This window comes from Trachurus japonicus, chromosome 8, assembly GCF_045865225.1.
Source record: "Trachurus japonicus isolate A0001 chromosome 8, Traja_1.0".
Classification (NCBI taxonomy): Eukaryota; Metazoa; Chordata; class Actinopteri; order Carangiformes; family Carangidae; genus Trachurus; species Trachurus japonicus.
Window position 1 is genome coordinate 28,919,173 of NC_140914.1, and position 26,489 is coordinate 28,945,661.

General features: G+C 40.7%; 1 protein-coding gene across 1 annotated transcript; it reads right to left on the reverse strand.

The window, feature by feature from the left end:
* Positions 1-1,917: 1,917 nt before the first annotated feature.
* Positions 1,918-26,142, reverse strand: ppl (periplakin). Its single transcript, XM_085785123.1, has 22 exons — positions 25,716-26,142; positions 19,745-19,844; positions 19,144-19,298; positions 17,906-18,026; positions 17,448-17,573; positions 16,788-16,829; positions 14,926-15,087; positions 14,716-14,823; positions 13,546-13,641; positions 13,330-13,452; positions 13,091-13,237; positions 11,304-11,455; positions 11,075-11,184; positions 8,486-8,643; positions 8,220-8,398; positions 7,959-8,097; positions 6,587-6,780; positions 6,313-6,463; positions 6,141-6,224; positions 5,916-6,032; positions 5,195-5,287; positions 1,918-5,096 (listed from the first exon to the last, which is right to left on the reverse strand). The coding sequence occupies exons 1-22, from the start codon at positions 25,763-25,765 to the stop codon at positions 2,427-2,429; spliced, it is 5,277 nt and encodes a 1,758-aa protein (XP_085641249.1). The 5' UTR covers positions 25,766-26,142; the 3' UTR covers positions 1,918-2,426.
* Positions 26,143-26,489: the final 347 nt, after the last annotated feature.

Below are 26,489 nucleotides of genomic sequence, written 5' to 3' on the forward strand. Positions count from 1 at the left end.
CCTTTGGTAATAACTTGTGCATCCCCTGAAAGCAGCTCATCTTGTAGCTGATCAGAGCTCAGTGCAGTGTTTGGATCATTCCTCCTCACAGAGCTGATCAGCTCAGACACATTCTCAGGATGTCTGGTGTGAGTGGCTCTCTGAGCTCAGTCCACAGCTTCTCTCCTGGATTTAGGTCTGTGCTCAGACTGGCCCACTCCAGAAGGCAGATTTACTTTGATGTCTAGGGTCACTGACCTTCATAGAATTAGACTGATTGTCTCCTATAATGCAGAGTATTCCAGGTTTGACCCAGATCATGGTGTCTGAGTCCCACAATCCATTTTTTTTTTTTTTAGAACCGTGAGTTGTTGTAGCAGGTGTTTTTTTATATCTGTTTTTGTCTGGTTCAATAGATCATCTGGAAACTGAAATGTTTGGGTGTTTTTCATACATCACTGTAGGGTGAATTCAGGTATATTGGGACATCAGGTAATTTGGGACAGATAAGGAAAAACAATGCTTCCACTTGCCTTGAATGGGCTATGGCAAAGTTAAAGGTGCTGATACATTCCTTTGGATGTCTACATTAAAAGTCACATTAAACATTTTGGGTGACATCACACAGGGGGGTGGGGTCAGCATCAAACAGGACGCTGACCCCAAATATCAGGAGGTAAGCAAAACGGCATGTGCTTTTGTTGGAATTTAATATAAGGCTATTACATTTGTATGACTAATTTACTGTAGGTATGAAAGTTATATTAAGATGTGTGATGCATTGGTGTACTAAAATAAACAAACAATGGTTTGTGAGGATTTTCTTAATTTGGACATTTTCTTGCTGTCCCAAATTACCAATAGTGGTATGGTAATTTGGGACAGCATGTTCAGGTTATTTGGGACAGTGTTTCTGGGTTTATATTGAAATATTTCAATAGTGTAGTCATATCTTACATGCTTAAAAGTGAGAAATTCTTACACATATAGGGAAAACAGGTACCTTTGTACATTTCAGAATATCAAATCAGCGGTTAATGTATGTGAAGTGACGTTCAAAAATAGGTCAGATTGTTTTATCTCTTATTATGTCATGAGTTATCTTTATTTAATATATTTATATTTAACAAAATATAAAAATAAATGTATTTTTAAAAACATGCTTGCTTCTCCTGAGGTCAATAGTCTGCTCACAATATGTTTTAGGCTATTAAATCTGCTGTATGTTGAAATAATTCGTATATTTGGTTGATTTGGTTATAAATCACTAGATTATAAACAATACACAACATAAAAATAATAGGCTATAGGCCTAATATACATAAATAAGCAATCTATTCATGTCTTTTTTAATGTAATTGCAGCTCCATGCAATATCCCATTGCACAAGCCTGTGTCCCAAATTACCAAACCTACTGTCCCAATTTACCAAACAAGTTGCAAAAAAATAGTTTTGTGTCAAAACCTTTAAAATAGAGTGCTGTGCTCTCACAACAGAATTTTAACACATAATTGTTTCACATAAAGAACGCAGACACCTAAAGGAATCCAGACATATCTCATTTGTTGGGTTATTTATTAATCTTGATGACAAAAAATGGCTCAGAAAATGAATTTACAAAAATTGTCCCAATATACCTGAATTCACCCTATAGAATTGTCCTTAAAAATGTTTTATTCCGGCAAAGGGCCATCTCTCAGTGTAAGAGCCCTTTTCAGCTGTTTGTTTGTTTGTTGGTTGTTTTTTGTGTGTATACAAACAACATCTAAAAAATTAAAAAAAGGCTATAGGCCTACAAATAAACTTGAATTGTGTTGTACATTCAGTGCTTAGTGGGAGTTCATCACCAAAATATAAGGGGAAATCAGAAAGGGAAAATAAAGTTAGAAGGGCTACATTACAAGTCATTTTCCCTCTCACTTAATTGTTTTTTATTTATACTTCTTTATTTCATCCTCGGTTTTTATAAAATATACCAAGGAAATCAAAAAATAAATAAATAAATTGTACAAGACACATGAAATGTTCTCTGTTTGACTTTTATTAAGCTTGCAGAGCACACATAAGATAAACCAGAAAAGACCCCACAAATAAATGAAACAAGTAGTACCCTTGTAAATGACAATGATAGTGACAATATCAAATATATATTTTCCACCCTAATACCCAGTCTAAAAAATTAAAGCTCAGCTGAGCAAATCGTCTCCTACCACAATTTAATGTTGTTATGTAGTTGGCTGTAATGATAGTAATATCAATCCAGGTATGCTAGTACCATAAAACTAAATATATAAAAGTAAATAATTAGGAATCATATTCCAAATATTGCCAAGTCACCAAAGTAGCCAGAGCAGAAGTACATGAAAAAACAATTTGATTTGTCAGACAACACGGATGAAACAGTTTGAAGCTTTTACAGTCAAACCAAATTTCCATTCTCTTACATTTATTGTTTCTGGCCCGACACCATTACACCAAACTCCTGGATGGAGAGTTCTTTGTTTATGTACTGCTGAAGATGGCGATTTGTGATGTGTCCAAGACGCAACGCATCATCGATGGAGAACTTTTTCCCTGATTTTCTGTCATGAAGAACCGAGGATTCTCCCGCGGGACCCTTCACCGTGATCTCCTCCCAGTCACACTCCTGGCTCTGCAGGTTCACAAACATCTTCCAGTCGATCAGCCCCAGCTTGTAGGCCTCCTCTGGTCGCATCTCCTTGCCCGTATCTGGATCAATAACGACGATAGACCTTCGGAGATGACTCTCCCTCTGCTCCCTCTTTATTCTCACTGCTGCCAGGCTCTTTTGAAGCTTTTCAATTTCCTCATCCTTTTGACTGGTTATGCTTCTGAGTTCTGCAAGTTCCTTCTGGAGGGATTCCTGCCTCAACTCCAGATTCTTCCCATCCTCCCTTGGCGCTGACTCAGTAATAATCCGAGTCTCTTTGCTGGTGATCTCAATCTCAGAACGCAGTTTACGGATCTCATTCTGCAGCCTTTGATTTTCTTGCTGTAGACGGCTACTTTCATCACGGATGTAGTCCAGATCTTTTGTAGACTTGGTGTTCGTGAACTCCACTTCAGAAAGCTTGGTAGTGAGGGTGGACAACTCTATGTCAAGATCATGCCTTCTTCTCTTCTCTTCTTCTAGAGTCCTCCTTAGGTTCTCGATCTCAATCTCAGCCTCTGGATCCCTCTCAACCTGAACTTTCTCAGTGCGGACGACTCTTTCCTTCACATCCATCCTCTCTAGTGCGTGCTGCTGCTGGACAAGGGCACTCAACTCTTTCTCAAGCAGGGTGCGTTTGTGCTTCTCTTCATCAAGCTGTAGTCTGAGGATGGAGTGTTCCTTCTCCTGCTGGGGATCCTGCTGCAACACTACCTTCTGTTTGACTGTCACCTTTTCGCGGTTGTCTTTGTCGCGGATCTCCAGTTCACTAAGCCGGACCCGAAGCCTTTGGATCTCCAATTCCGCATCACGTCTTGACCTGCGCTCGCGCTCGAGTTCCTCCAGCTGCAGATCCAAGTCAGCCTTCTGTCTCTGCAGTTGGCTGAGCTCTGTTTTCAGGCCATCTCTGTTTCTCTGCTCTGTGCTGATGTTTAGTGAGAAGGTGTCACACTCCGACCTGAGGAGAGGGTCTTCTTCCATCTTTACCACTTCTTGCTGAACAATCTTCTCGCGAACCTGAGACAGATCTATCTTCCTCACTCTGATCTTCTCTTCTTGAGATGACCTGTCTCTCTCAAGATCAAGCCGTTTCTTCTGTTCATCTGCAAGTTTCCGTTTGAGAACTTCAACCTCCTCCTTGGTCTTGGGATCTTCTCTGTACTGCAGAACTTCATTTACCACCTCCTTTGTCTGCACTTGGGGTTTGGTGTCCTTCCATCTTTGAATATCATCACGGAGTTGGCGGATCTCCATCTCAGATTTCTCCGTCTGGTGACTTTTGTCAACGATTTCATTGCGAAGTCTCTCCAGTTCTCTTTCAGTTGCTGGATCTGTTTTGTATTTGATGACTTCTTTGACCATCTCTTTGATCTCCACTTGAGGTCCTCTGTTCCTCAGCACAGTCAGCTCGTCCTGTAGGGATCTAAGCTGGAGCTCTGAATCTTTATAGCGCCTCTGGTGCTCCACAACTTCAAGACGGAGATTGGCCACCTCATTCTCAGCCTTGGGGTCAGGCCGGACAATCTCCCGCACTTTCTCTTGAATGATCACCTTGGACTTCTCCTCCTCCAGGCTAGTAATTTTCCTCTGGAGGTCAGCTTTTTCTCGCTGTGATGATCTTCGTCTGGTCTTCTCATCTTCGTACTGTCGCCTGAGGTTTTCAACCTCCCTTTCAAAGGCAACGTCTTTCTCTACTTTCAGTACCTCCTTGATGGAGATCTTCTCCTCTGCCATCGATTTTTCCTTCTCCAGCCTTCGTAGCTTCTCCTGAAGGAATTGTAGTTCATCCTCCAGCTGCTTCCTGCCATCCGATTCCTTCTGCTTCCTATCCAGGAGCACTCGGTACTCGGTTTCAAGTTGAGGGTCGTTCTGAACTTTGATCACCTCCTCTTCAGTGATCACCTCTTGTTCCCTGTTCTTCTCTTCAGCCAGGAGTGTCATTTGTTTTTGTATCTGAATTAGCTCGTTGTCTTTCACCAACTTCTGCCTTCTTAGCTCATCCAGGTCCTCCCGAAGCTTGCGCACCTCCTCTTCCTGACCTCGGTCTCTTTCAATGCGCAGGACCTCCTTCACTGTATATTGCTGGGCCCCTTCTTTGACCTCGGTCTCAAGGCCGTGCAGCTTCAGCTTCAGTATTTCAAGGTCATTCTCCAGGACATGGGTAGTGCGGCGTTCTTCTGAGAGTCTCTGTTGGACTTTATGAACCTCTTCATCCAGCTGGGGATCAGGAACCTTTTTGATCAGCTCCTTCTTGACAATTGTATCTTGGGGCTTCTGTCCTTCAAGGACATAGATGTCAGTTTGGATGGTCTCAAGCTCCTTTTGTAGATGTTCCCTCCTCTGGATCTCATCTTCCAGCTGTTTCCTGATTCTCCATGGTTCTTCTCCCGGGGTTGTATTCACTGACTTGACATTTGTAACCTGGACCATGGAAATCTCAGGTTGCTATAGATGGAAAATCATTATTATTAGTGCTGTTTTATAATGAGAGATGTTTTCATAATGTTGATATTATTGTGTGATAAATATTGAAAATATTTCACCTGTTTGAGAAGACTTTCGGCAAACTCAAGATTCTGCAACCTTTGCTTATTCACAGCATTCACTTCAGTAAACTTGGCCTCGATAGCAGCTTCCTGTAAACAGTGAAATAAAGTCATATAAAGCACACAGAGTGATCCTACAGTTGTTCGGAACCTTTATGGGTTTTGACCATTTAAAGACCATTTAAAGCAAAGTTATGTTTATTTTCTATGCCTTGCCCTGGTCACATCTGCACTTAGTTGGTAGTTTATTAGAAAAACATCTAGAAAAAAGGCAGTCTAATAAGTCATTCAATTAATCTTCACATCGTGAAGGTTATAATGTTTAGTATTTACAAGATTGTTTCAGAGTATGTTATTTAACCTGCTCTGATTGATGTAACTGTAGTTGTGAAACATAATGCAACAGCCTCCTAGATGACCACACAGTTAAATCTAGTCCACACACACATTACACACATGATATAACTATATAAAAGTGTGAAATGTATTTGTTGTGCCTCTCACCATGTGTGTTGGTGGCTGCAATGGCTAACCATACCATACCATACCATACCATACCATACCAACTTTATTTATAAAGTACTTTAAAAACCCAGTGGACCAAAGTGCTGATCAATACTGAGAAACAGCTCACAGAGAAGTGTTTTACGTTGAAGTTTACAAAATGCACATTTCATTGCAAGACAGGGACAGGTTGTGTGTCTTGTGTATACTTCACCTCTGCCTTGACTGCTAGAGCAGGTGATTCCAGTCTGCTCCTCTTGTATGTCTGAGGCACAAGTCCATCCTCAAGGTCAAGGATGGATCTGAACTTCTCAGATTCACCCTCGTAGTCCTACAAAGAAGAGCCAGTAACATGTTCATCAAACCTTGTCTAATTTGTTATTCTGTACATCCTAGGTAATGATGACAGTGGTGGTAAAATCAATACAGAATGTCTTACTTTGATAGCTTGTTGGTACAGCTGTGCATTTTTGGAGACGTTGTTCAAGTCAGACTCTTTTCTTGCGATATCAGAAAGCAAGTTCTGTAGAAAACAAAGGTTAATTTAATTGTTTTTCTACACAACCACTGGCAAAATATTGTGCTTACGCAGGAATATTTATCACTCTCACCCTCTGATTCTTCAGTTTGGTCTCCACTTGTCGGACGTCATCAGTTTCACGGGGTTCGTAGTTTGGGACACGAGACAGCCAGCTGTTCAGGTTGTCATAATCATTGCGGTAATTGTTGTATGCCATCTTGGCTCTCTGCAAACTCTGAGACCTGCAAATCACAGCACAACAGATCAATATTCAGACATTATTGTGTAAAGTGTTCAATTAACTTGTTTCTTTAATTATTTTTGAATGCATTTAAAACTTTCCCTCCTTGGTCTGATCATCTCACCTGGCGTCAGTCTGCCTGCTGAGGTTGTTGTAGCGCTTGTTGAGCTTCTGGACATCAGATTCCTGTCTCTCAATGTCGGGGCAGTGCTCTTGGAATTTGACAGCCATGTTGTCACAGCTGTTTTTGGCCGAGCGCAGGTTCTGCTCTGTCTCTGAGATCACAGACCTGTTGGACCTCAGGTCTGATGCAATATCCTTAGGGTGGCAAATTAGATTAAATGAATACACACAGCAGGATTTTCTTCAGAAAAGAATAATTATGCATCAGTGATGGAATGAGTGTGTCGAGCTTTCTTTTTCTTACAGTGTATACCAGCATTTATCATCCAGCATTTAGCCTATGTTTGCAAGTGCAAAAGCTCCACTTGCTATGTGCTGATAAAGGTGTTTACACAGGGGCCACACTTGTTTTGGGCCTCAGGGGCAGATATGTCAACATTTGCCTCTCCATTTACCCTCATTTATCCTCCAAACACTAACCCCCAGCGGCCTAAACCAGGAGTATGATATAAAGCATTTTCTTTAGTCTCCTTTAGACAGGATTTTAATTGTTCTGTTACTTTCAATGATTTTTTTAAAAAGGTTAGTATGTGATGTTGGATGTTGTTTATGTATTTATGTCTATTATGGACTATATACACGGCTTTTATTCTTTTTCCTCATGATGATGAATTTTTGACTACAAATGGGTTCCCACTGACTATATACGTATAGTATATAAAAATATATGTATGTGATAGTGTGTTTACCTTAGCCTAAATTTGGTTGTCGAATAATAGTGTATGATGTTATTTTCTATATTTAAAAATGTTTCTACATTTAAAAATTGTTCAAATTTTCCGGGCTCAACCCCTTTTCATTCAATTGGACCGCACATCAACACACCTGTGACCCATGTGGTCCATGTTTCTCTATATATAGATGTGAGTGTTCTATTGTTCTGATAGCACCTGAAAAAGACCATACGGTCGAAAACGTTTGTGTGCAATTAAAGTCACTGTGATACTACCAGAGTGTGCGGGCATACCCTCTCTTTTTTCTAGGACATTTTTTATTGCCCTGCACCTCAAGACAGCCTGATGTGCGTATAAAAACCCTTGCTTTTCCCGAAACATTTGCCTCTATACCACCCAATCTGTTGCTTGGTTTTCTTTCTGGCAATTTGACAAATTTGACAATGCTCACACTTTAACACTCAGCCCTACGGCCAATTTGGAGTCACCAATTAACCTAATGTGCATAGACTGTTGGGGGAAGCTGGAGAACCTGGAGAGAACCAACACAGGTACAGGGAGGATGTGCAAAGAACCCGGCCAAAAGTCAGTCAGTGCAGGATATTATTCTAATGTGTGCCACACAGTGCAAATGCTTACTGCAAGCTCCCGCTGGGTTTTCTCCACTGAGGTGTTGTCTGCTGGAGCAACTTCCTCCCTGGCCAGCTTGTTCTCATAGGTGGACAGGAACGTTTTTCCATTCTGAATGGAATTCTCCAGCTGGTTGGAATTTTTCAGTCTAAAACAAAGGAGAGTTATTAGATGAAGAGAAATGCATCATATTCAACCATATAGAACAACATGTTTGGTCTGAACCCATTTAAACCAGAGGAACACTGAGATATCTATCAAGTCCCATACTTCTCCTGAGAGCTCTGGAGAAGCTGCTCAACTTTGTTGTACTTCTTGCTGGCCTCGTCCACCTTGTTGTTAAGCTGCGGAGCACTGATGCAGTTCGGGTTTGAGACCAAGAAATTCTTTGCTTCCTGCACTTTAGAGGATTTATCTGGCTCAATCCTGGTGACAGCTGCAGCGATGTCCTGAAGGGAAACACCACACACAGGCACGTGAGTTTAAAGATGTGGGACTGTGTGTTTTCATACAGCAGAATGAAGTGAAGGCCTTACCCTCATGTCATGCAGGCGGTCAGAACTGTCCTGCAGCGGCCTGGTCTGCTCCAGCGGTGGGCGCACTCGTGCATGAATGGCCTTCTCCTGTTTGTCCAGGTCAGTGACGACTTTATCCAGACCGGCCATCAGCTGACGACACTGCTGCTCCTGCTTGTCTGAGGTCACACAATCACACACAGCATGATGAAGTTGATTATTTGCTTTCCCCTTCTCAGTGGTACAGAGTGAAGCAGGGAAACAGGTTGACAGCTACTCTGGATTATCTAATTAAAATTATTTATTTTCACTATAGGTCTATCCTAAAAGGGGAATTGCTGTTTTTTACAATCTGGACCTTATTTCTAGCATAAAATACGATCATTTACTCACCCAGATAACTTTGGTGTCATTACAAGTTGTTCTGATGAAATTAGCTCCAGCTAAGCCGAGAGCCGCGTATATCCATATAATGTGAGTCTACAGGGCAGCAGAATGCAGCCTCTAAATAACACATTATCTGCTGCGAAACTTGTTCATTTCACCAATATTTTGTTATGATATGCTAGTGCTATTCCCCTCTGAGTCCGGGGTTAGCTGTTATCAACATCCAGGGTCTGTAGGTTGACCTACTAACCTCTGACCTGGATGATGTCATTTCTGAGCGCTGTACGGCTCATTCTGATAATAATGATTCCACTTCGGCATTCGGGTCCATTTTTAGTGCAACTAGCCAGAGCTTTAGTAAGTCCAGGCTGTGGAGAGGAAGCCTGTGGAAGCTGAACTTCGTCCAGCTGCTCATTTTGTTCTGACAAGTCAGAAACACGCAGAAACGAACCGTAGCATTAGCGGTAGCAACAAGCCACGCCGCGCAGCGCTCAGAGATGACATCATCCAGGTCAGAGGTTAGTAGGTCAACCTACAGACCCGGATGTTGATAACAGCTAACCCCGGACTCAGAGGGGAATAGCACTAGCGTATCATAACAAAATATTGGTGAAATGAACGAGTTCCGCTGCAGATAATGTGTTATTTAGAGGCTGCATTCCACTGCCCTGTAGACTCACATTATATGGATATACGCGACTCTCAGATGAAGCTAATTTCATCGGAACGACTTGTAATGACACCGAAGTTATCTGGGTGAGAAATGCTAGAAATAAGGTCCATATTGTAAAAAAAAAAAAAACAGCAATTGACCCTTCGCGTAAGCCCCGCCCCCTTGGTTACTGTTGCTACGCCGGGCAAGCTTTCACTCCCAGCCATGCTCCTGGCAATATTTGGTATCGATTTCAAAGGAAATATCAGCAAATTTCTGCATAAACTGTTCTGAGATAATAGAGAGAAGAAGTCACAAAGATCATTCTTAGTTTTCAGTGACGTGACTCGCGCAGGAGGATAAAACATCTTTTCAACGACACGACTGGACAATGTACAGAGCAGCAGTAAGGGCTGGTCATTTTACCGTCTATCAACCCACGAAGACTTGGGTCATCTCACTGGTCATGAAACGTTGTCAAACTGCAAGTTTTGGGGCGATTGTGAACCACATACAGCTTTCGTTGCTGTTTTTTTTCTCCCACCGCTGTATCAGTCAGTGAAAGCAGTCCCTGCCTGGAGGATCCCTCGCCTAAAAGCCCAGGTAAAAGCTGTAAAAGTACAGCTGTCATTTCGGAGGTGAACATATGGTTATCCCCATATTTACACCTGCTCAAGTCGAAAAAAAAAGTCCGCTCGTATCTGAACATCTCTATATATTGCTGCTGCCGCCGCCGCCGCCATAGTAGCAGCAGCAACAACAACATCCTTCTCTGCAAACAAATGTTTTTCGTCCTAGTCTCAAAATGTGTCCACAAAAGCAAACGTAATGACTCACCGCGGAAAGCTTGCCAGGCCTATAGTTACGGTTGCTAACGTAGGATTGGACAATAGCCGTTTGTGGGAGGAGTTGGCGTAGGGTCAATTACCCTTTAAATAACACAGTGGCACAATGTATATAGTCTTTGGTCAAATTTGTGTCAGTTGAGGGTTCTTGAGATCCACTCACAAACCACTTTATTTACCAAAGTTGTTGAAAGAAACCTCTTATCACACAGGACAGTATCCAGGTGGTTTAATGTGGACCATCAACATTTCTTGAGAACATCTGCAACTAATGAATGAGGCATAAATCAACTGGGTGGGTGTCACCAGTTGGAACTTGAAACTTGGAGCTCGGGGATGCTAATCCAGCCTTGTCAAAATGTTGAAATGAGGTTTCAAGTCTGTTAAGGACCTGGATTTAAAATGTGTCTCCAGCCATCCCACTTGATGATGATGATCAGCAGCTTCACTGCTTTATTATGCAAATAAACAGGCATGTGTTGTTGTTTTTAACCAATAAACACTTGGGACACACGTGCATCCTCAATGTGTTTCAGGTACAGTTACACCTGAACTTAGAGCTGACCACTCAGATCACACAGAGGTGAACACCAGGTCTGCACAGGGTCAAAGATCTGTGCTGACATCACACTGGCTGCTTCCTTTGGTTTTTTCTAAAAGGCAACATGGAGGCAGAGCTGTGTGTGTGTGTGTGTGTGTGTGTGTGTGTGTGTGTGTGTTGTGCACCTGTAGCTGTGCCGGTCCCACTCTCCCTCTTCAGCTCATCAAAGCGTTTCTGCAGAGTTGACTTGCTGCTCGCCATCTTCTGTTTCACGGCCTTCTGCTGGCTGGCCAGGCTGGAAGCACACAACATGACATCCTGTTACAGCTGCACCGGAATAAAACGCTGGAGTTGATACAATAAATGATTTTTAGGAAGTCACGTGTCCTTTATATACTATTTGCACACACTCACTTGTCAGAGACGGCCACAGCCTCAGGGTCGGTGGGGGGAATCATGAAGCAGACAGCGGGGGCAGAGATTTTACGTCCAGCTGCGTCCTTCACGTCCCATTTGGCGCCATTGTTCCGGAGCAGAGTGTACCTCTCCCCGCGCAGGATCTGTCCCTGTACAAGACCAACAATCTGTCATCAGCATGTCATTTGTTTAATTAACTTTTCTTTTTTTTTATTTGAGATTAGAGGCTATCTGCAAAATGGCAGTTTGATTTAATTCAACTGGCTGGAATTAAATGATCTCAAGTTGATGTTGGACAAAGCCTCAAACAGAGAAATATTTTAATAAATCTGCTGCATTCTGATCCCCCAGGGTTTAAAATAACATCCTGAGTCTCAGTCTGAAGGATCTGAATACATTACATCACATAACACAGCAGGTACAGGCCTGGGATTTAGACAGTGCTTAGTTATGTGCTCTGATAGCAGGAAACGTCCTGAGATAAATACTGCCACAAGCTGAAACACAGTAAATGTCAAGTCTTTAATGTGACAATTAGATGATAAAGCAAAAAAAAAAAAATCTGATTAAGGAATAACACAGAAGAGGACACAAATGATGCTGAGGTATCAAAGGAGGACTCTAAAAAAAGAACAGGGATGAAAAACAGCTGATGACAAAAGTTAAATCAATACTATGGAACAAAAGTTTAAAGACCTGTTCTATGGCTAAAATCAATCATTTTTAAAGTTCTTTTATTGGTTTTTAAAGCTCTTAATGGTCTTAGTCCTTCTTATCTGTCAGATTTGCTTTTAACTTATGAGCCATCCAGAACTCTCAGGTCTTCAGATAGAGGCCTTTTATTAATACCTAAAGTCAGAACCAAAACTCACAGCGAAGCAGCTTTTTGTTATTACGGTCCACGACTGTGGAACAGCCTGAAGACCTGAGAGCAGCTGCCAATGTGGACATTTTTAAGAGCAAACTTAAGACACACCTTTTTAGCTTGGCTTTTGATTAGATTTTACTTATAGGTTTTACTATTTGATTAGTTTTCCTATCCTTTTATTTATCGATTTTTACTGTTTATTAATTTTTTTATTATTATTTTATTTTATTTGTATTTATTTATTTATTTTTAATCTTTTTAGTCTTAGCCTATTTATTGTATAATTTTAGCTATTTGTATCATGTCCTTGCACTTATGCTAACTTTTAGTTCATTTGATTTATTTGGTTTTATCCAGTCCCTGGTGTTTCCTCACAGCAAATTGTTGAGAGTAAGATACTGTAGTGCTTCAGTTGCCTTCTTTTAAGCTCTATAAATGCTTAAAGTTTAATAACTTTAAACTTTATCTATTTTCTTTTATTCTACTTTTTTATTCTTCTTTGCTCCTGCTTTTAACTATGTGTTTCTGTTTTTATGCTGTTTTTATGCTGTTCTTTTTAAATGTTTTGTCTTTATGTAAAGCACATTGAGTTGCCTTGGTATGAAATGCGCTATATAAATAGATGCCTTGCCCTGCCGTGCCTATAAATGAGTGTGGTTGTGTGTGTGTGTAGTTGCGTGACTTTGGGTTTTATTTTTGCTTTGTTTTGTCTGCTTTTATGGTGAAAAGCGCTTTGTGCTACATTTCATTTATATGAAAAGTGCTCTATAAATACAGTCTGATTGATTGATTGGTTGAAAATAGGAAAGATGTGTTACATTATTTACAGAAAGTTGCAGGATTGCTGAGTCCTTTTCTCTTTCTCATATATACAGAATATTGTTCAGACATAGTTCCAGTGACAGGACGTACGTACCTCATCGGTGTCAAACTCACACAGGGCTTCAACAGGCAGCAGCTTCTGGGGCGTTTCTCTGCGGTACTTCAGAGGCATCACCTGCAGGCTGCGCTTCTGAAGAGCCTTGACCCGCTCATCAAAGTGGTCCATGGCTTTGGCTTGGTCCTTCACACACACACATAAATACAAACTATGTAAATATTTTCATCTGCTGAAGAAGATATCATCAGATCTCCATGTTGGGATGGAACACTCACATCCAGCTCCCTGATCAGACCTTCCATCTGATACACATCCTTGAACTCTGGGTTGTACTTCTGGTTGACTTCTGTCTCCAGCCGCTTCTGCAGGTCCTGAGTGTCACGGGCCTCCTTGTGGTACTGGACGCACACAGATGCACACTCACATGAGACTGATGCTTTGCCAAAAATGTGTGTGCGTGTGTGTGTGTTTGTCTGCCCTCAGTGTCTAACCTTGTGGTACTCATCCATGTGTTTCAGGTGGTTTTCCTCACAGATGAGCAGGTTCAGGTACTCCTTCCAGTCAGCGTGAACCGCCTCCATGTGAGCCTGACAGAAAAAGTGTGTGAGGATGTGATTAGACTCAACAGTTGGTGTACATTAGTTACAAAACAGCACAGAAGAATGTGCACCATGCTTGACTGGGAATTGCCGCTTTTTACAATCTGGACCTTATTTCTAGTTATGATACGCTAGTGCTATTCCCCTCTGAGTCCAGGGTTAGCTGTTATCAACATCCGGGGTCTGTAGGTTGACCTACTGACCTCTGACCTGGATGATGTCATCTCTGAGCGCTGCCCGGCTCATTCGGGTCCATTTTTAGCGAAACTAGCCAGAGCTTTAGTAAGTCCAGGTTGCCTGGACAGGTCATTTTGTTCTGACAAGCCGGAAACACGCAGAAACGAACCATAGCATTAGCAGTAGCAACAAGCCGCACCGCGCGGCGCTCGGAGATGACATCACCCAGGTCAGAGGTCAGTAGGTCAACCTACAGACCCTGGATGTTGATAACAGCTAACCCCGGACTCAGAGGGGAATAGCACTAGCGTATCATAACAAAATATTGGTGAAATGAATGAGTTTCACAGCAGGTAATGTGTTATTTAGAGGCTGCATTCCGCTGCCCTGTAGACTCACATTATATGGATACGCGGCTCTCAGCTGGATCTAATTTCGTCAGAATGACTTGTAATGACACCGAAGTTATCTGGGTGAGTAAATGATCATATTTTATGCTAGAAATAAGGTCCAGATTGTAAAAAACTGTAATTATCCTTTAAGAAAATGTACATACAGTAGAGACAACAATTGCCCCCTACACCTAAAGGTCAGAAGGTCAGAAATCCAGGAAAGCCTGAGATACCATTTGAGTAGAAGTAATCATTTTCACTCTATTCTAGCACGACTGATTGATACCAGCATATAATGAGTTGTAGTTTATGTGGCAGGAAATGTGTGGATGACCTGTCCCCACATTGAGGTGGAAGGGGAAAGAGTTCATTTTGGAGGTTATCTGCAGGAAACTGGGTCTAAATGGATCCCTGGGAAAGCCCACGCTCTGGACACCCAGATGTGCAGCAACAAAAAAGTCAACCATGTGAATGCGAGGAGTCTTTTCTTTACCTCAATGACATTCTTCCCAGGATGTGAAGAAGCAATCAGCTTCTCTCCATCCTCGTTCAGCTTGGTGACGGTGGCCTCCTTAGACTCCAGACATTTGCCGATGAAGTTCTGTAGGGGTGAGACATACGTAAGGAGTAAATTGGGTATTGGACGACACGTTGAACATGTAGCTGGTTGTTATGCGTTGGTGTATGTGCACTTCTCAGCTACCTCATACTGCCTCTGGCGGGCGGGGTAGTCCAGGTTGGTGTCACTCCAGTCATAGTCGATCCTCTCTCCAGCCTGTTGGTCCATCCAGTACAGCTCGTTGGTGCAGCGCTGCATGTAGTCCCGCAGGCTCAGCAGGTTTCGCTGACGAGCGCTGGAGGCGGTCTAAGACAAGGGAAAAAGACACTTCATCATGAGAAAATGGATGACTTGATGACTGGAAGTCGATGTACTAATGAAATTAATTGGAGAAAGGTTCATTTTTATGCACAAATTTGACAATGTGAGCAGCAGGAGCAGTGTTCAGCAGTTTAAAATACATGTGAATAATGTGAACTGAATTATAAATTGAAATGTGAGGGGAATGATGTGCTAAAGAGGTTTTAAGGGGAGACGCTACAGGTGAATAGGGTAAAAAAAAGTTAACTAACACACATCACCATGAAACTTCCCAAGTTTATCACTTACATTAAGACAAATATTTTTTGTATTACATATTTTGTCAAATTTCATGTTTAAATATGTAAATGAGGCAATATCTAATGAAATATGCGCTAATTTGCATACATTTCCAGAACCAAAATCTGAACAAAATTCTTATTTTATTTTGTTGACATATTAGAATCGGAAGTTTTTACAGAGGGGATTTTGGATATCTCTTTTTATCACTCTGTAAATGAGAAAATACTGTCAACAGCCCAAAAAAAAATCAAATTTTACCCTGTTTTTAGGAATAAAATGTTGTATAAATCAGGCTGTGAATGATATATCAACAATCCCCTCTGTAACAACCTTCAGAATATAGACAGGAATGAAACTGGAAGGTTTGGTGTCTGTAAGTGCTGCTGAAGTGGAGACTTCTATCTCAGAGTCTGAGGAAAAACTCATTTTGACAAAAAGGCCTTTAAAGACTTGTACTGTAAAATTCCATAGATTGTCAATGTAAATCATACTTATACGATTGATTGCCGATACGGAGGAAATGACCATTTTTGAAGCCTACATAATTGTTCAGGAGAGAGAGCTTTACAATGACACCTGACATGACATGGGTCAGACAACAGGCACAGCACAGTATGTCACAGTAGCATGTTAACTTTTGGTGAATTTAGGAGAAATCTACTGACGAAAGAGACAAAATGAAGTAAAATAAAAACCTAAATGATGATTTTCTACCATTTATTTCGACTTTTCTGAAAGAATACATGTTCAGGAAGAAAAATAGCCCATAATCTCAAAATTGATCAGTGCATGAAAAAACTGTGTTTTTGCCTGTAGTGTCTCCTTATCAATAACCTCAGGGTGGTTGGGTGGAAGCAGCTACAGAGACAAACAAGCTGAACAGTAATAAAGATCCAGTAGCTCTGTAACAGGAACTTTAATCTCAACTTTTACTTTCAGGTTGAGGCTGATATTAGATCAGTTGTTTTTTTTCTCATTGTCAGCAAATATGATATTAGACCAAAACCAGCATGACTGATAATTGTTTCACAAAATAAATCAATGAAAAAGACATTTAAGGGACTACTTTTTAGTGGTGGATTAATTCACATCTGGTGCTCTAGTGAGTATTTAGAGCAGCAGAATCTCATGATGATGTAATGAGTTCATGGTGGTGATGATGATGATGTGTTAATAACCACAGAGCTCCATGGTTTATGATCATAGGAAGTAGAAAGTTTAGGCTTTGAAGCTTTGAGCACGTGTTGAAACATTTGTTTCAGTGCAATAAAGTCAACTTTAAAGGTGGAAGTGTTTGTCTGTAAACACATAAACTGGCTGCAAAGCAAGCAGGTGGTGACAGATGGAACGGTACACAGCTCTGGGCCTAGAAAGTGAGAGTTGGAGGGGGGGAGGGGGGTTACCAGTAGTTTGTTGTACTTCATCTGGAGGCCACTGACGTACTCCTGAAACAAAGAAAACATACGTTAAGACAAAAACACAAGGTTTTTTTTTTTATTCATATGTAACTAAATGCTCCATGGACTAAACAGCTCTGTTAGTTAGTTTCCGTTTATTTCTGACATGTTAAAAGAAATAAGAAATAATACAGTAATGGTCAGACATAACAAATAAATACTCCACAAAGACAACACATGAAAAAAAAAAAAAATTGGAAATGAAGATAATTTGATTTTTTTTTTTCATACCCGAAAAGGAGTGGGAAGAAGTAAAACTTATTTACTCAAATTAGCTATCAAGCTTCCTTGTCATTATAATCTATACAATAAATTAATTTTATCTAGCTGGATTTATTCTAATATATTATCACTAATCTTTATCATATATATATATATATATATATATATATATATATACGTGTGTGTGTGTGTGTGTGTGTGTGTGTGTGTGTGTGTGTGTGTGTGTGTTTCTAATAGATGATTGAAATGTTGGTAAATGTTACTCCATAATTCATCTAACCATACTCTGTGAATTATACAATAGTTCTATTCTTTGTTCAGCAGTTTCCAGCTGTGCATTCTGGACCTTCAAGAAGAGTCCTGACATCATTCAGCTCTTCATACCTTGTCACCGCCGGAGGAGATGTGAGGGGCCAGAGCCTCCACCTCACTGTGGAAGATGTTGTGTTCTTCCACCTCATTCTCCACGGTTGGCAGGTCCTGTCCAAAGCCCTTGTTGTTCAGGTTGTCCTGGGCAGGGAGACAGAAAGGGACACTTCAGTCCACTTCACACAGGTAACACTGTATAATTACTGAAATATTTTTATACTCTGATTCTTTCCTTTGGTTTGTCACCTGGTATCTATCTATCCACCTGGTATCTATTTGTTTTTTTGTGAATTACTTAGTATATAGGTTTTTTAAGACTGTGTGTGCATCGAATTTGATCTATTCACTGAAAACATATTAGAAATACCAGGCATGTGTACAACTAACCAGTTGAGTAAAATAAAACAAGATGTATGTTTCAGTTTGCTGGTGTGTGAAGCAGCACAGTGGTCAGAGTCGGTGAAGCTTCCTACCAGCTTCTCATCGATCATGTTGCCCCAGTTGATGCTGGGCCTTCCCTCGGTGCGGATCAGGTGGTAGATACGGTCGTGGTCTTCTCTCAGCTTCATCACTCTCTCACGCAGCTGCTTCATACTGAACACACACACACACACACAATGATGATGATTAATAACTCATGTTCATTACATTCACTCTGACAAGATAAAGAGCCTCCGTGTTCACAGATTAAACTCATAACTGTGATATTCACACCTTTATATTCAATAGCAGAGATTCTCCAATAAAAGCTTGCTCACTCATTAATAATTGTGGACTATTTGAATTCTATATCTATTCTACTGAATTTACAGTTTCCCCAGTCATATCAACTGTGAATTTTCTCTATTGTTTGTTAAACAAGGCAGTTTACGTAAATGAAACCTGTGGATTTTCAAATTAAATGCAGGATTTTACCCACTGGGTGACTAGAAAGCTTTCAATGTGAAACATCTGTTTATCTGTGAAGTGATGGGACTAAGTAGAAGTGGTACGAAATACTGAGTTAAAGGAATAGTTCACCAAAAAATGAAATTCATCAATTCAATCACTCTCATGCTGATGAATACTCCGGAGTAGTTTTTTATTCCTCAAAGTGCATCTAGAGACCCGGGAGGCCGGTTCGTAGTCCAATGAAAACTTTATTATGAGAGTAATAGGGCTCGAAACAAAAACGTCCATAAAACTACACAAAAACCATTAAATATCCCTCCACACTGCTCGTCCACTGCAATCCAAGTCGAGTAAACTCTGGACTATATCCCTTCAGGACACTTGGTTTGCAGTGGACGAGCAGTGTGGAGGAATATTAAATGGTTTTTGTGTAGTTTTATGGACGTTTTTGTTTCGAGCCCTATTACTCTCCGAACCGGCCTCCCGGGTCTCCAGATGCACTTTGAGGAATAAAAAACTACTCTACTATACTATAGTATTCATCAGCATGAGGGTGAATCACTAATGACTGAATTTAATTTTTGGGTGAACTATTCCTTTAATTCCTTTAATTGAAGACAGTAGAGATATGGCAGGATAATTTTGTTACAAAGGTGGACTAGTTGTTGAAATGTACATACTACATCTTTCTAGATAGTCAGATTGTCTACAGTATTTGTCCGTCTCAAATAAAGGCCGAACTAGTAGCTCCCATGCTACACAGCACACAGTATAAACTTCAGGTGATAGAAGAAGCTCAAGCGAGCCGAGTGCCACTCACTCCTGCTCTATCATCTCAGCCTGTGGGTGCTGGAGACGCTTGGCGTTGACGGCGTCCTCGTCCAGGCCGGTGAGCAGGTCCAGAGAGTTGAGGATCCTCTTGTTGGTGTCATCCTGATACAGAGGCTGCTTCCCCTCGTTGATTTTACTCACATCCTGCAGCAAAAAAACACAGTCAGTCAGCTGCAGTCAACACCACTGGCTACAATTAATTGTCAGAGTAAATACAAACATCAGCAGAACAAACACACAAACTGAAGTTATGTTCTTGTCTTGTCTCAAATGACTCTCTTCCTTCCAATATGTCACCAGCAAATCCACTGGCAGGCTGCACATGGTTCAACATGGCATTTTAAAGTCACATTCAAAACTTTTAAGAGTACAATGAAGTGGTTTGCTTCAGCCTTGGATTTACTTTGTATAACACAGAATTGTGAAACATTAACATCTGTATGAGAGAGAATACTGGCACAACTCCTCTTGATCATTCTCTTTTTAGCTTTATCTCTCAGTTTTATTTTTATTCAAATCATGACTCAGATGAAGTGATGAGTATGAGCAGATGTCTGCGGTTGCTGGGAGACACTGTGATCAGACTGCACCTTGTTGATGTTCTGCTCCACGTCGTAGATGTTCTTCTCCACCTTGTCGGCATTCTTCTGCAGCTTCTCGATCAGAGCGCTCAGCTCGGTGGATGGAGCACTGTGAGAGAGACACACACGTTTTGTATCATCTGATGATCAGAAAGTGCATGGGAAACTTTCAGTGGAAACTAAGGGAACATTTATAGAGAACGTCAACCAGAACCACAGAGGTCTTCATTGTGTTCATTAGAATGAGGCTTAAGGGGTGTGGTGACTTCTGTAATGACATCATGGGACGTCAGCTTATTGTATTGGCAGCACAATTGCACTTAATTGTTTTTACATTATTATCTGGTGCCAGCCAATGAAAACTATTCATTGTTTCATTGTAATCTGGCTGGCATGATAATCACTTAGTACTAATTAATTGGTAAGTTAAAGAGAATACATTAAAACAACAACATTAAAATAATTGGTAACACTTGATGTCTATCTCTATAATGCATTATATAACCATACTTAGATATAATGCAGTTATAGCACTGTATGACTATAGTTATGAATGTTCATAAATTATCATAATGCTTTATAACAATAATCATAACACACTATAAAGCATTTTATCATGACTTATAAGGTCAGGTATTATAATACATTATAATTGTTAGTAACTGGCTGACAATGCCCACATCAATAATGCATTATAAATATAGTTATAATGTGTTACAATTGGCTTATAGACGTGTATAACTATCATTATAAACACTCATCAATTATCATAAGACTTTATAACAATAAGCATAACACATTATAGAGCATTATAACTCTATTATAATACTTGACCTTATAAGCCATTATAAAATGCTCTATGATGTGTTATGCTTATTGTTTTTTAATGCATTATCAATGTGGGCATTGTCAGCCAGTTACTATCAGTTATAACGTATTATAATACCTGACCTTATTTAGTCATGATAAAATGCTTTATAGTGTGTTATGCTTATTGTTATAAAGCATTATGATCATTTATGAGTGTTTATAACTATAGTTATACAGTGCTATAACTGCATTATAACTCATTATAAGTATGGTCATAATGCCTTATAGAGATAGGCGTCAAATAAAGTGTTACCTAATAGGTAATTCAACTATTGAAAAAAATGTAAAACATGATCCTGAATAGTGAGGTTGAACCTGTTAGATGGACGTTGATCCGGTTGTGTTTTTGTGCTGCTTCTGGAAGCTTGATGTCATGTGTTCAATTAAAATATACCCTTGCTCTTGTTCTGGGTTTGTTCCAAATGACTCAAAGGAAACCAAGCTGGAGCAGGTATTAATTTAATTTAATATACGTATAGATGCACTAATGTTATTCAGCATTGAGCCGATAATAATAATGTAATGAACCATAATTACACTGCTACACACTGCTTTATTTCCTCCGGGATGGAAATACCAGGCGGATGACTCACAGCTTTTCTCTCAGAGTCAACAACAATCTGCCTTTCAGTCCAGGTCAGGACTACAGTCACTGTGACTGCTGGTGTCTCTCAGCTGAATGGACTCTCTGAGAGGGCGAGGACACTGAGACGCAGACACCTCGCCTTGAAGTATAAAAGAAACTGGCCCAGCAGGCTTTTACCTGCTATCACACAGGAGACACACCCAGTCCAATCACCGTGACAACTATCACCGACTGCAAGGTGCAAGTGTCCTTGTGAATCCTGGTATATCACTCACAGTGTGTGAGGTTTTTAGTGTTATCGGGGATCACTGTCAAGGCTGTCTTTGTGTAATTCCAGAGCCTACCTGGTATTTTATTCATTCATGTTTATTTACTCTTTATACAGTCCAAGAGAGAGATGAGAAAAAGACATAATAAACTTATAATAAACATAATAAACTAAGCATTAACATTTACAATCAACATAATTTATTGCATTTCGATGTTGCATAATCCCTGAAACCAGTTCTGCTAACATCGGTGTAACCTTGAGGGTTCAACAGTTCCTGGATCAAGTTGTGTCGATACTGAATTTAAATGAGGGAAGAGACAAAAAACGACATATATTATATATATTACAGTACATCTCATTCTAGCTGATCAAAGATGGTGCCACGCAAATACATAACAAGAAACTGAGATTCATAACTTCAAAGCTCTGTTTCAGACCTGTATCATTACACAGTGTGTCCAGCAGGGAGTGCTGACACTTTGGACCTGGACAGTGGACACTGGTGTCCAGTCAACACATTCAAAGGGTCAGCTGTAAACTGATTGTGGCACAAACGCAAACAATGAACAGACTTGTCACAGTGAAATGACTATGAATCTATGATGATGAGCTAATATTGGCTAATACTATCAGTCAGTGTGTATTTATCTGCACTGAGATGTTGTTATCTAGTTTGTGTTACTGCCATGATGGACTGCTGCATCAGCTTCAAAGGTCCAGTGTCAGTGCAGTGGACTGTTTCACATTAGCTTTCCCTTGCACTGTCCCAGTCTAATCATTAGTGATGTACTCACACAGATTCAGGGTCAGTTCTGGGTCACAAAGACGTCACACATCAACTGTTGTCCCTCAAATCAAGTGGTCACATGAAACTAGGAAATGTTCGAACATCTGTGAGCCAGTACCAAACCCAGAGCCAAGGCCGTCCACCACCCAGCGCTTTAAACACACATCCACGCCCCAGCACCGTTTGTGCACAAGTTACATAATGCCTGTTGAATGCACACTGGACACTGACTTTCATTTCCCAGCCTCTCCTGGTTTTGATACGAAACAAGTTTGAACTGGTGAATCCTGCAGAGCTCTGCACAAACTGTCACATCGCAGCACAACACAACACAAACACTGCTCTGCTCTCACTGCAACCTTCAAACTGACAGGTCCATGTGTGAGCACAGCACTCATTCAGCCCACATCTATTACATGGACGTGACGCGCACACACACACACACACACACACAGTTCACAATACAATGTTGGACCTGGAGAATACATGGTTTCTACGACGGAGTCTAAGGGCCACATTGAGAAAAAAAAAACACAGATGAGAATAAAATCGTACATTTCCTATGAGAAAAAAGTCATACATTTACGAGAATAAAGTCGTAAATTTACAAGAATAAGTCGTACATTTTCGAGAATAAAGTCGTACATTTCCTATGAGAAAAAAGTCAGAACATTACGAGAATAAAGTCGTAAATTTACGAGTATAAAGTCGTACATTTCCTATGAGAAAAAAGTCATAACATTACGAGAATAAAGTCGTACATTTATGAGAATAAAGTCGTACATTTCCTACGAGAATAAAGTCGTAAATTTACAAGAATAAAGTCGTACATTTCCTACGAGAAAAAAGTCATAACATTACGAGAATAAAGTCGTAAATTTATGAGAATAAAGTCGTAAATTTACGACTTTACTCTTGAAGTTTGTGATTTTTTTATTTGTCAATGTGGCCCTAATACTCCGTCGTATGGTTTCAACTCCAGAAGAGATGATAACAAACACCACCCTGAAAATCCCCTCTGTGTGTTGGAGAAAATGTTGCACAACTACAAACAGTCTTTGTCTTGATTCCCAGGGTAGGTTTTTTTTTTTTTTACACAATCATTAAACAACGCTACAATAGCTCTACCTGCTCGACTATATTCTGTGTCCAGACATGCTGTCTGTCTGTCGGTTCCCTGGGAAACTTGCTGGCTCAGATTCAGTGTTCCCAACAGAGGTTCTCTTGGTTCTGGGAAGGGAAGGAACTGGCACTGGAGCTTTACTCAGCTCAGAGGTCTCCACAGGGAGAGGGTCAAATTAGAACCAGAACACTCCAGCACTAAGTCATAGAGGGTGTGGAGCCTTGTGAGCGTCACAGTGAACCCAGAGCACCACTGCGTCTGAGCAGCCCACTCCCCATCCACGTGTTTAAAGCCCAGACACATGCACAGAGTATGAGACAATAAACAAACAGGAGGGCTGCACTGTTTCTAGTGGTTGTGCATTATCCATCCATGTCTAAAGAGAGGAAATATACTCCTCTACCTCTCAACCACAACATTTGAAAATTAACTGGCTTAAATCTTGATATGTCACCTATTATTTTGGATTGTAAAGCTAGGAACAAATCACCATCTCCTAGGCTTTTAGTGGTGTAGCCATCTTTAGATCTTTTGCATTGTAAAAGAAGACCAGCATGTAGAAAATGGAGTGAATGCAGCAGCATTACAGAGATTCCTGTTACTGTTTATTATCAGGCTCATCAGGGGCTGGTTTGACTGTTGCTTAGATAAAGTCTAAACTCAAGCAGTTTAGCTCTTGACAATCTTGAGCTGGACTGTGGTACAATGCATTCTGGGTACAGTAGTATTTTTGCGAAATTAAGCAAAGAATGAAACAAACGATAGAGTATTAGGGCCACATTGACAATAAAGTCATAAATTTACGAGAATAACGTCGTACATTTCCTACGTTAAAAAAGTCATAACATTATAGTCTTCTAGGTAGGTGACACAGCACAGTTCTATGGAAGATTGAAGATAATGGAAGATAATCTGTAAAATTGTTCTTTTGGTATTTTCTTAGCCCCCCCCCCCCCCAGCCTTCTTTACACCTGCTGAGTGACAGAGAGCAGTATCTCTCCACAGAGGGTGGAGCACAGCCAAGATATTAGGCTGAAATGAAAATGAACAGTCTCTGGGGAAAATGATCTCACTTAAAAAGCAACATCAAACTCCACACACACACACACACACTTCTTCACTTTATTGTTTCCAAGGCAGAAAGCCTGTGTGTGTGACGGGGGACTGAGCCTGAGCCAGCTATTCTGTGGGAGAGGCTGCAGGCAGTTCCTCAGTCTGTGTCTTGTGGGGAGGAGGACAACCTCATAACTTATCAAACCAGTTACTACAACTTTACTACACGGCCTATCAGCCACACCCTCTGCTCGCTTATAGCACATTGTGCAATCGAATGCACGCTTTCCTGCGAAATTAGTCTTTAACATTCCATTCATTTGACATCCAGTCTCCATTAATATTCAACCCACAGCAGAGAGAATCAACTGTGTTCATCCAGCATAAGGCACAGCGTGTTCTCTTGTTGCATGTTCAGCTCAGCATACAAACTCAATGTGACTGATAAAAAACAACTTGACCTGGAATAAAACATGATCTGTACACGTTCTGTGAATAAATATAATACTACAACTGCGATTTTAAGATTCATTTTAATTCATTTTAAACTCTACATTTGCACTTCAACTTATTTTATGGTATGTCCTTGTGCAGTCTGTGTTAGTTTGTGCTCATTTGGATGAATTGGAAGTGAAGGCTGGCTGTAATCTGTTTTTTGTGATGAGCTTCCTTACATTTGAATTTCCTTGCAGGGATGAATAAAGTTTTACTCTAGCTACTCTAAATATAATATAGCCATAATATCACACAATAAGTGTTTATTCTTACTCATTCATGAATAATGTATAATGTCTTCTCTATACATTTCAATACTTTTTTACATTATTGTTGAAAAACATTAGAGGAAGTCTTGCAAAGAAGCAGTTTGAGGTTGGTGGTGGAGGTCAGGGCCGTTGCATAGGGGAGAAAGGTGATGATAATTCTAGGGGTCCAGCACCCAGTAGGGCCCACAAAAAAAAACCAGTAGTCTAATCTTTGTATGACTGATTTATTGTGCATAAGACCCTGACTAATACTCATAGTAATGGTGCATTAGCATCAAAACAAAGTAGGCTAAATAAAAAAAATGATAATACATACGTAGTCTAAAAATTTTTTTTTTTTTTAAAGTGGAAAAGTCAGGGGGTAAGGGGCCCACTTTAGTATTCTTTCAGGGGGCCCAGAATTCCTAGCAACGGCCCTGGTGAAGGTGTCGACGTGACTCCACCGGAACACGACGTCGCTTTAAATGAACGAGTGAAGAGAAGAGGAGCTGGACAGAAGGAGAGAGAAACAAAGTGTGCTACTCACGCGGGCTTGGGCTGCGTTATCACAGTGGATTTGCTCTTCTTCTTAAACATGGTGACAGTCTACCTGTCAGCGGCTCGCGACGAAACAGTCCCAGTACAGGTGACCCTCAGCTGAGTGTGTGTGTGTTGTGTGTGTGTGTTCCGTCCGCTCCGCTGCGCACACCGCTCCGAGCGTGTCGTGTGTCTGATAGGTCCACACACCCTTCAGTGTCAGAGCTTCTCCTCCCACTGTGTCCGCGCGCCACTGACTAAACCCATCACCTGCTGCTGCCTTCACTTTTACTGCTTTCGCCTCAACCCGTGAACCTGTCGGTGGAGGAGGGGCGGGGCTACGGCTACGGGGCCGCCCCGCCCCTCCCCTCACCCTGCCCTCACCTCCCAGATATTAACCAAACACACACACACACACACACACACACACACACACACACACACAAGGCAAGGCAGGGCATCTTTATTTATATAGCGCATTTTATACCAAGGCAAATCAATGTGCTTTACATAAAGAAAAAGAAAAAACTTCTTTTTTTTTTAAAGAATAGCATAAAACAGCATTAAAAAAACACAGAGTTAAAAGCAGGAGCAAAGAAGAATAAAAAAGTAAAAGAAAAGAAAATAGATAAAGTTTAAAGTTCTTAAAAAGAGCTCAGCTATAAGCACATGAAAAGAGAAATGTTTTTAACCTGGATTTAAAAGTGCTCACAGTTGGGGCTGATTTCAGTTCTGCTGGTAGTTTGTTCCAGTTGTGTGCAGCATAACAGCTAAATGCTGCTTC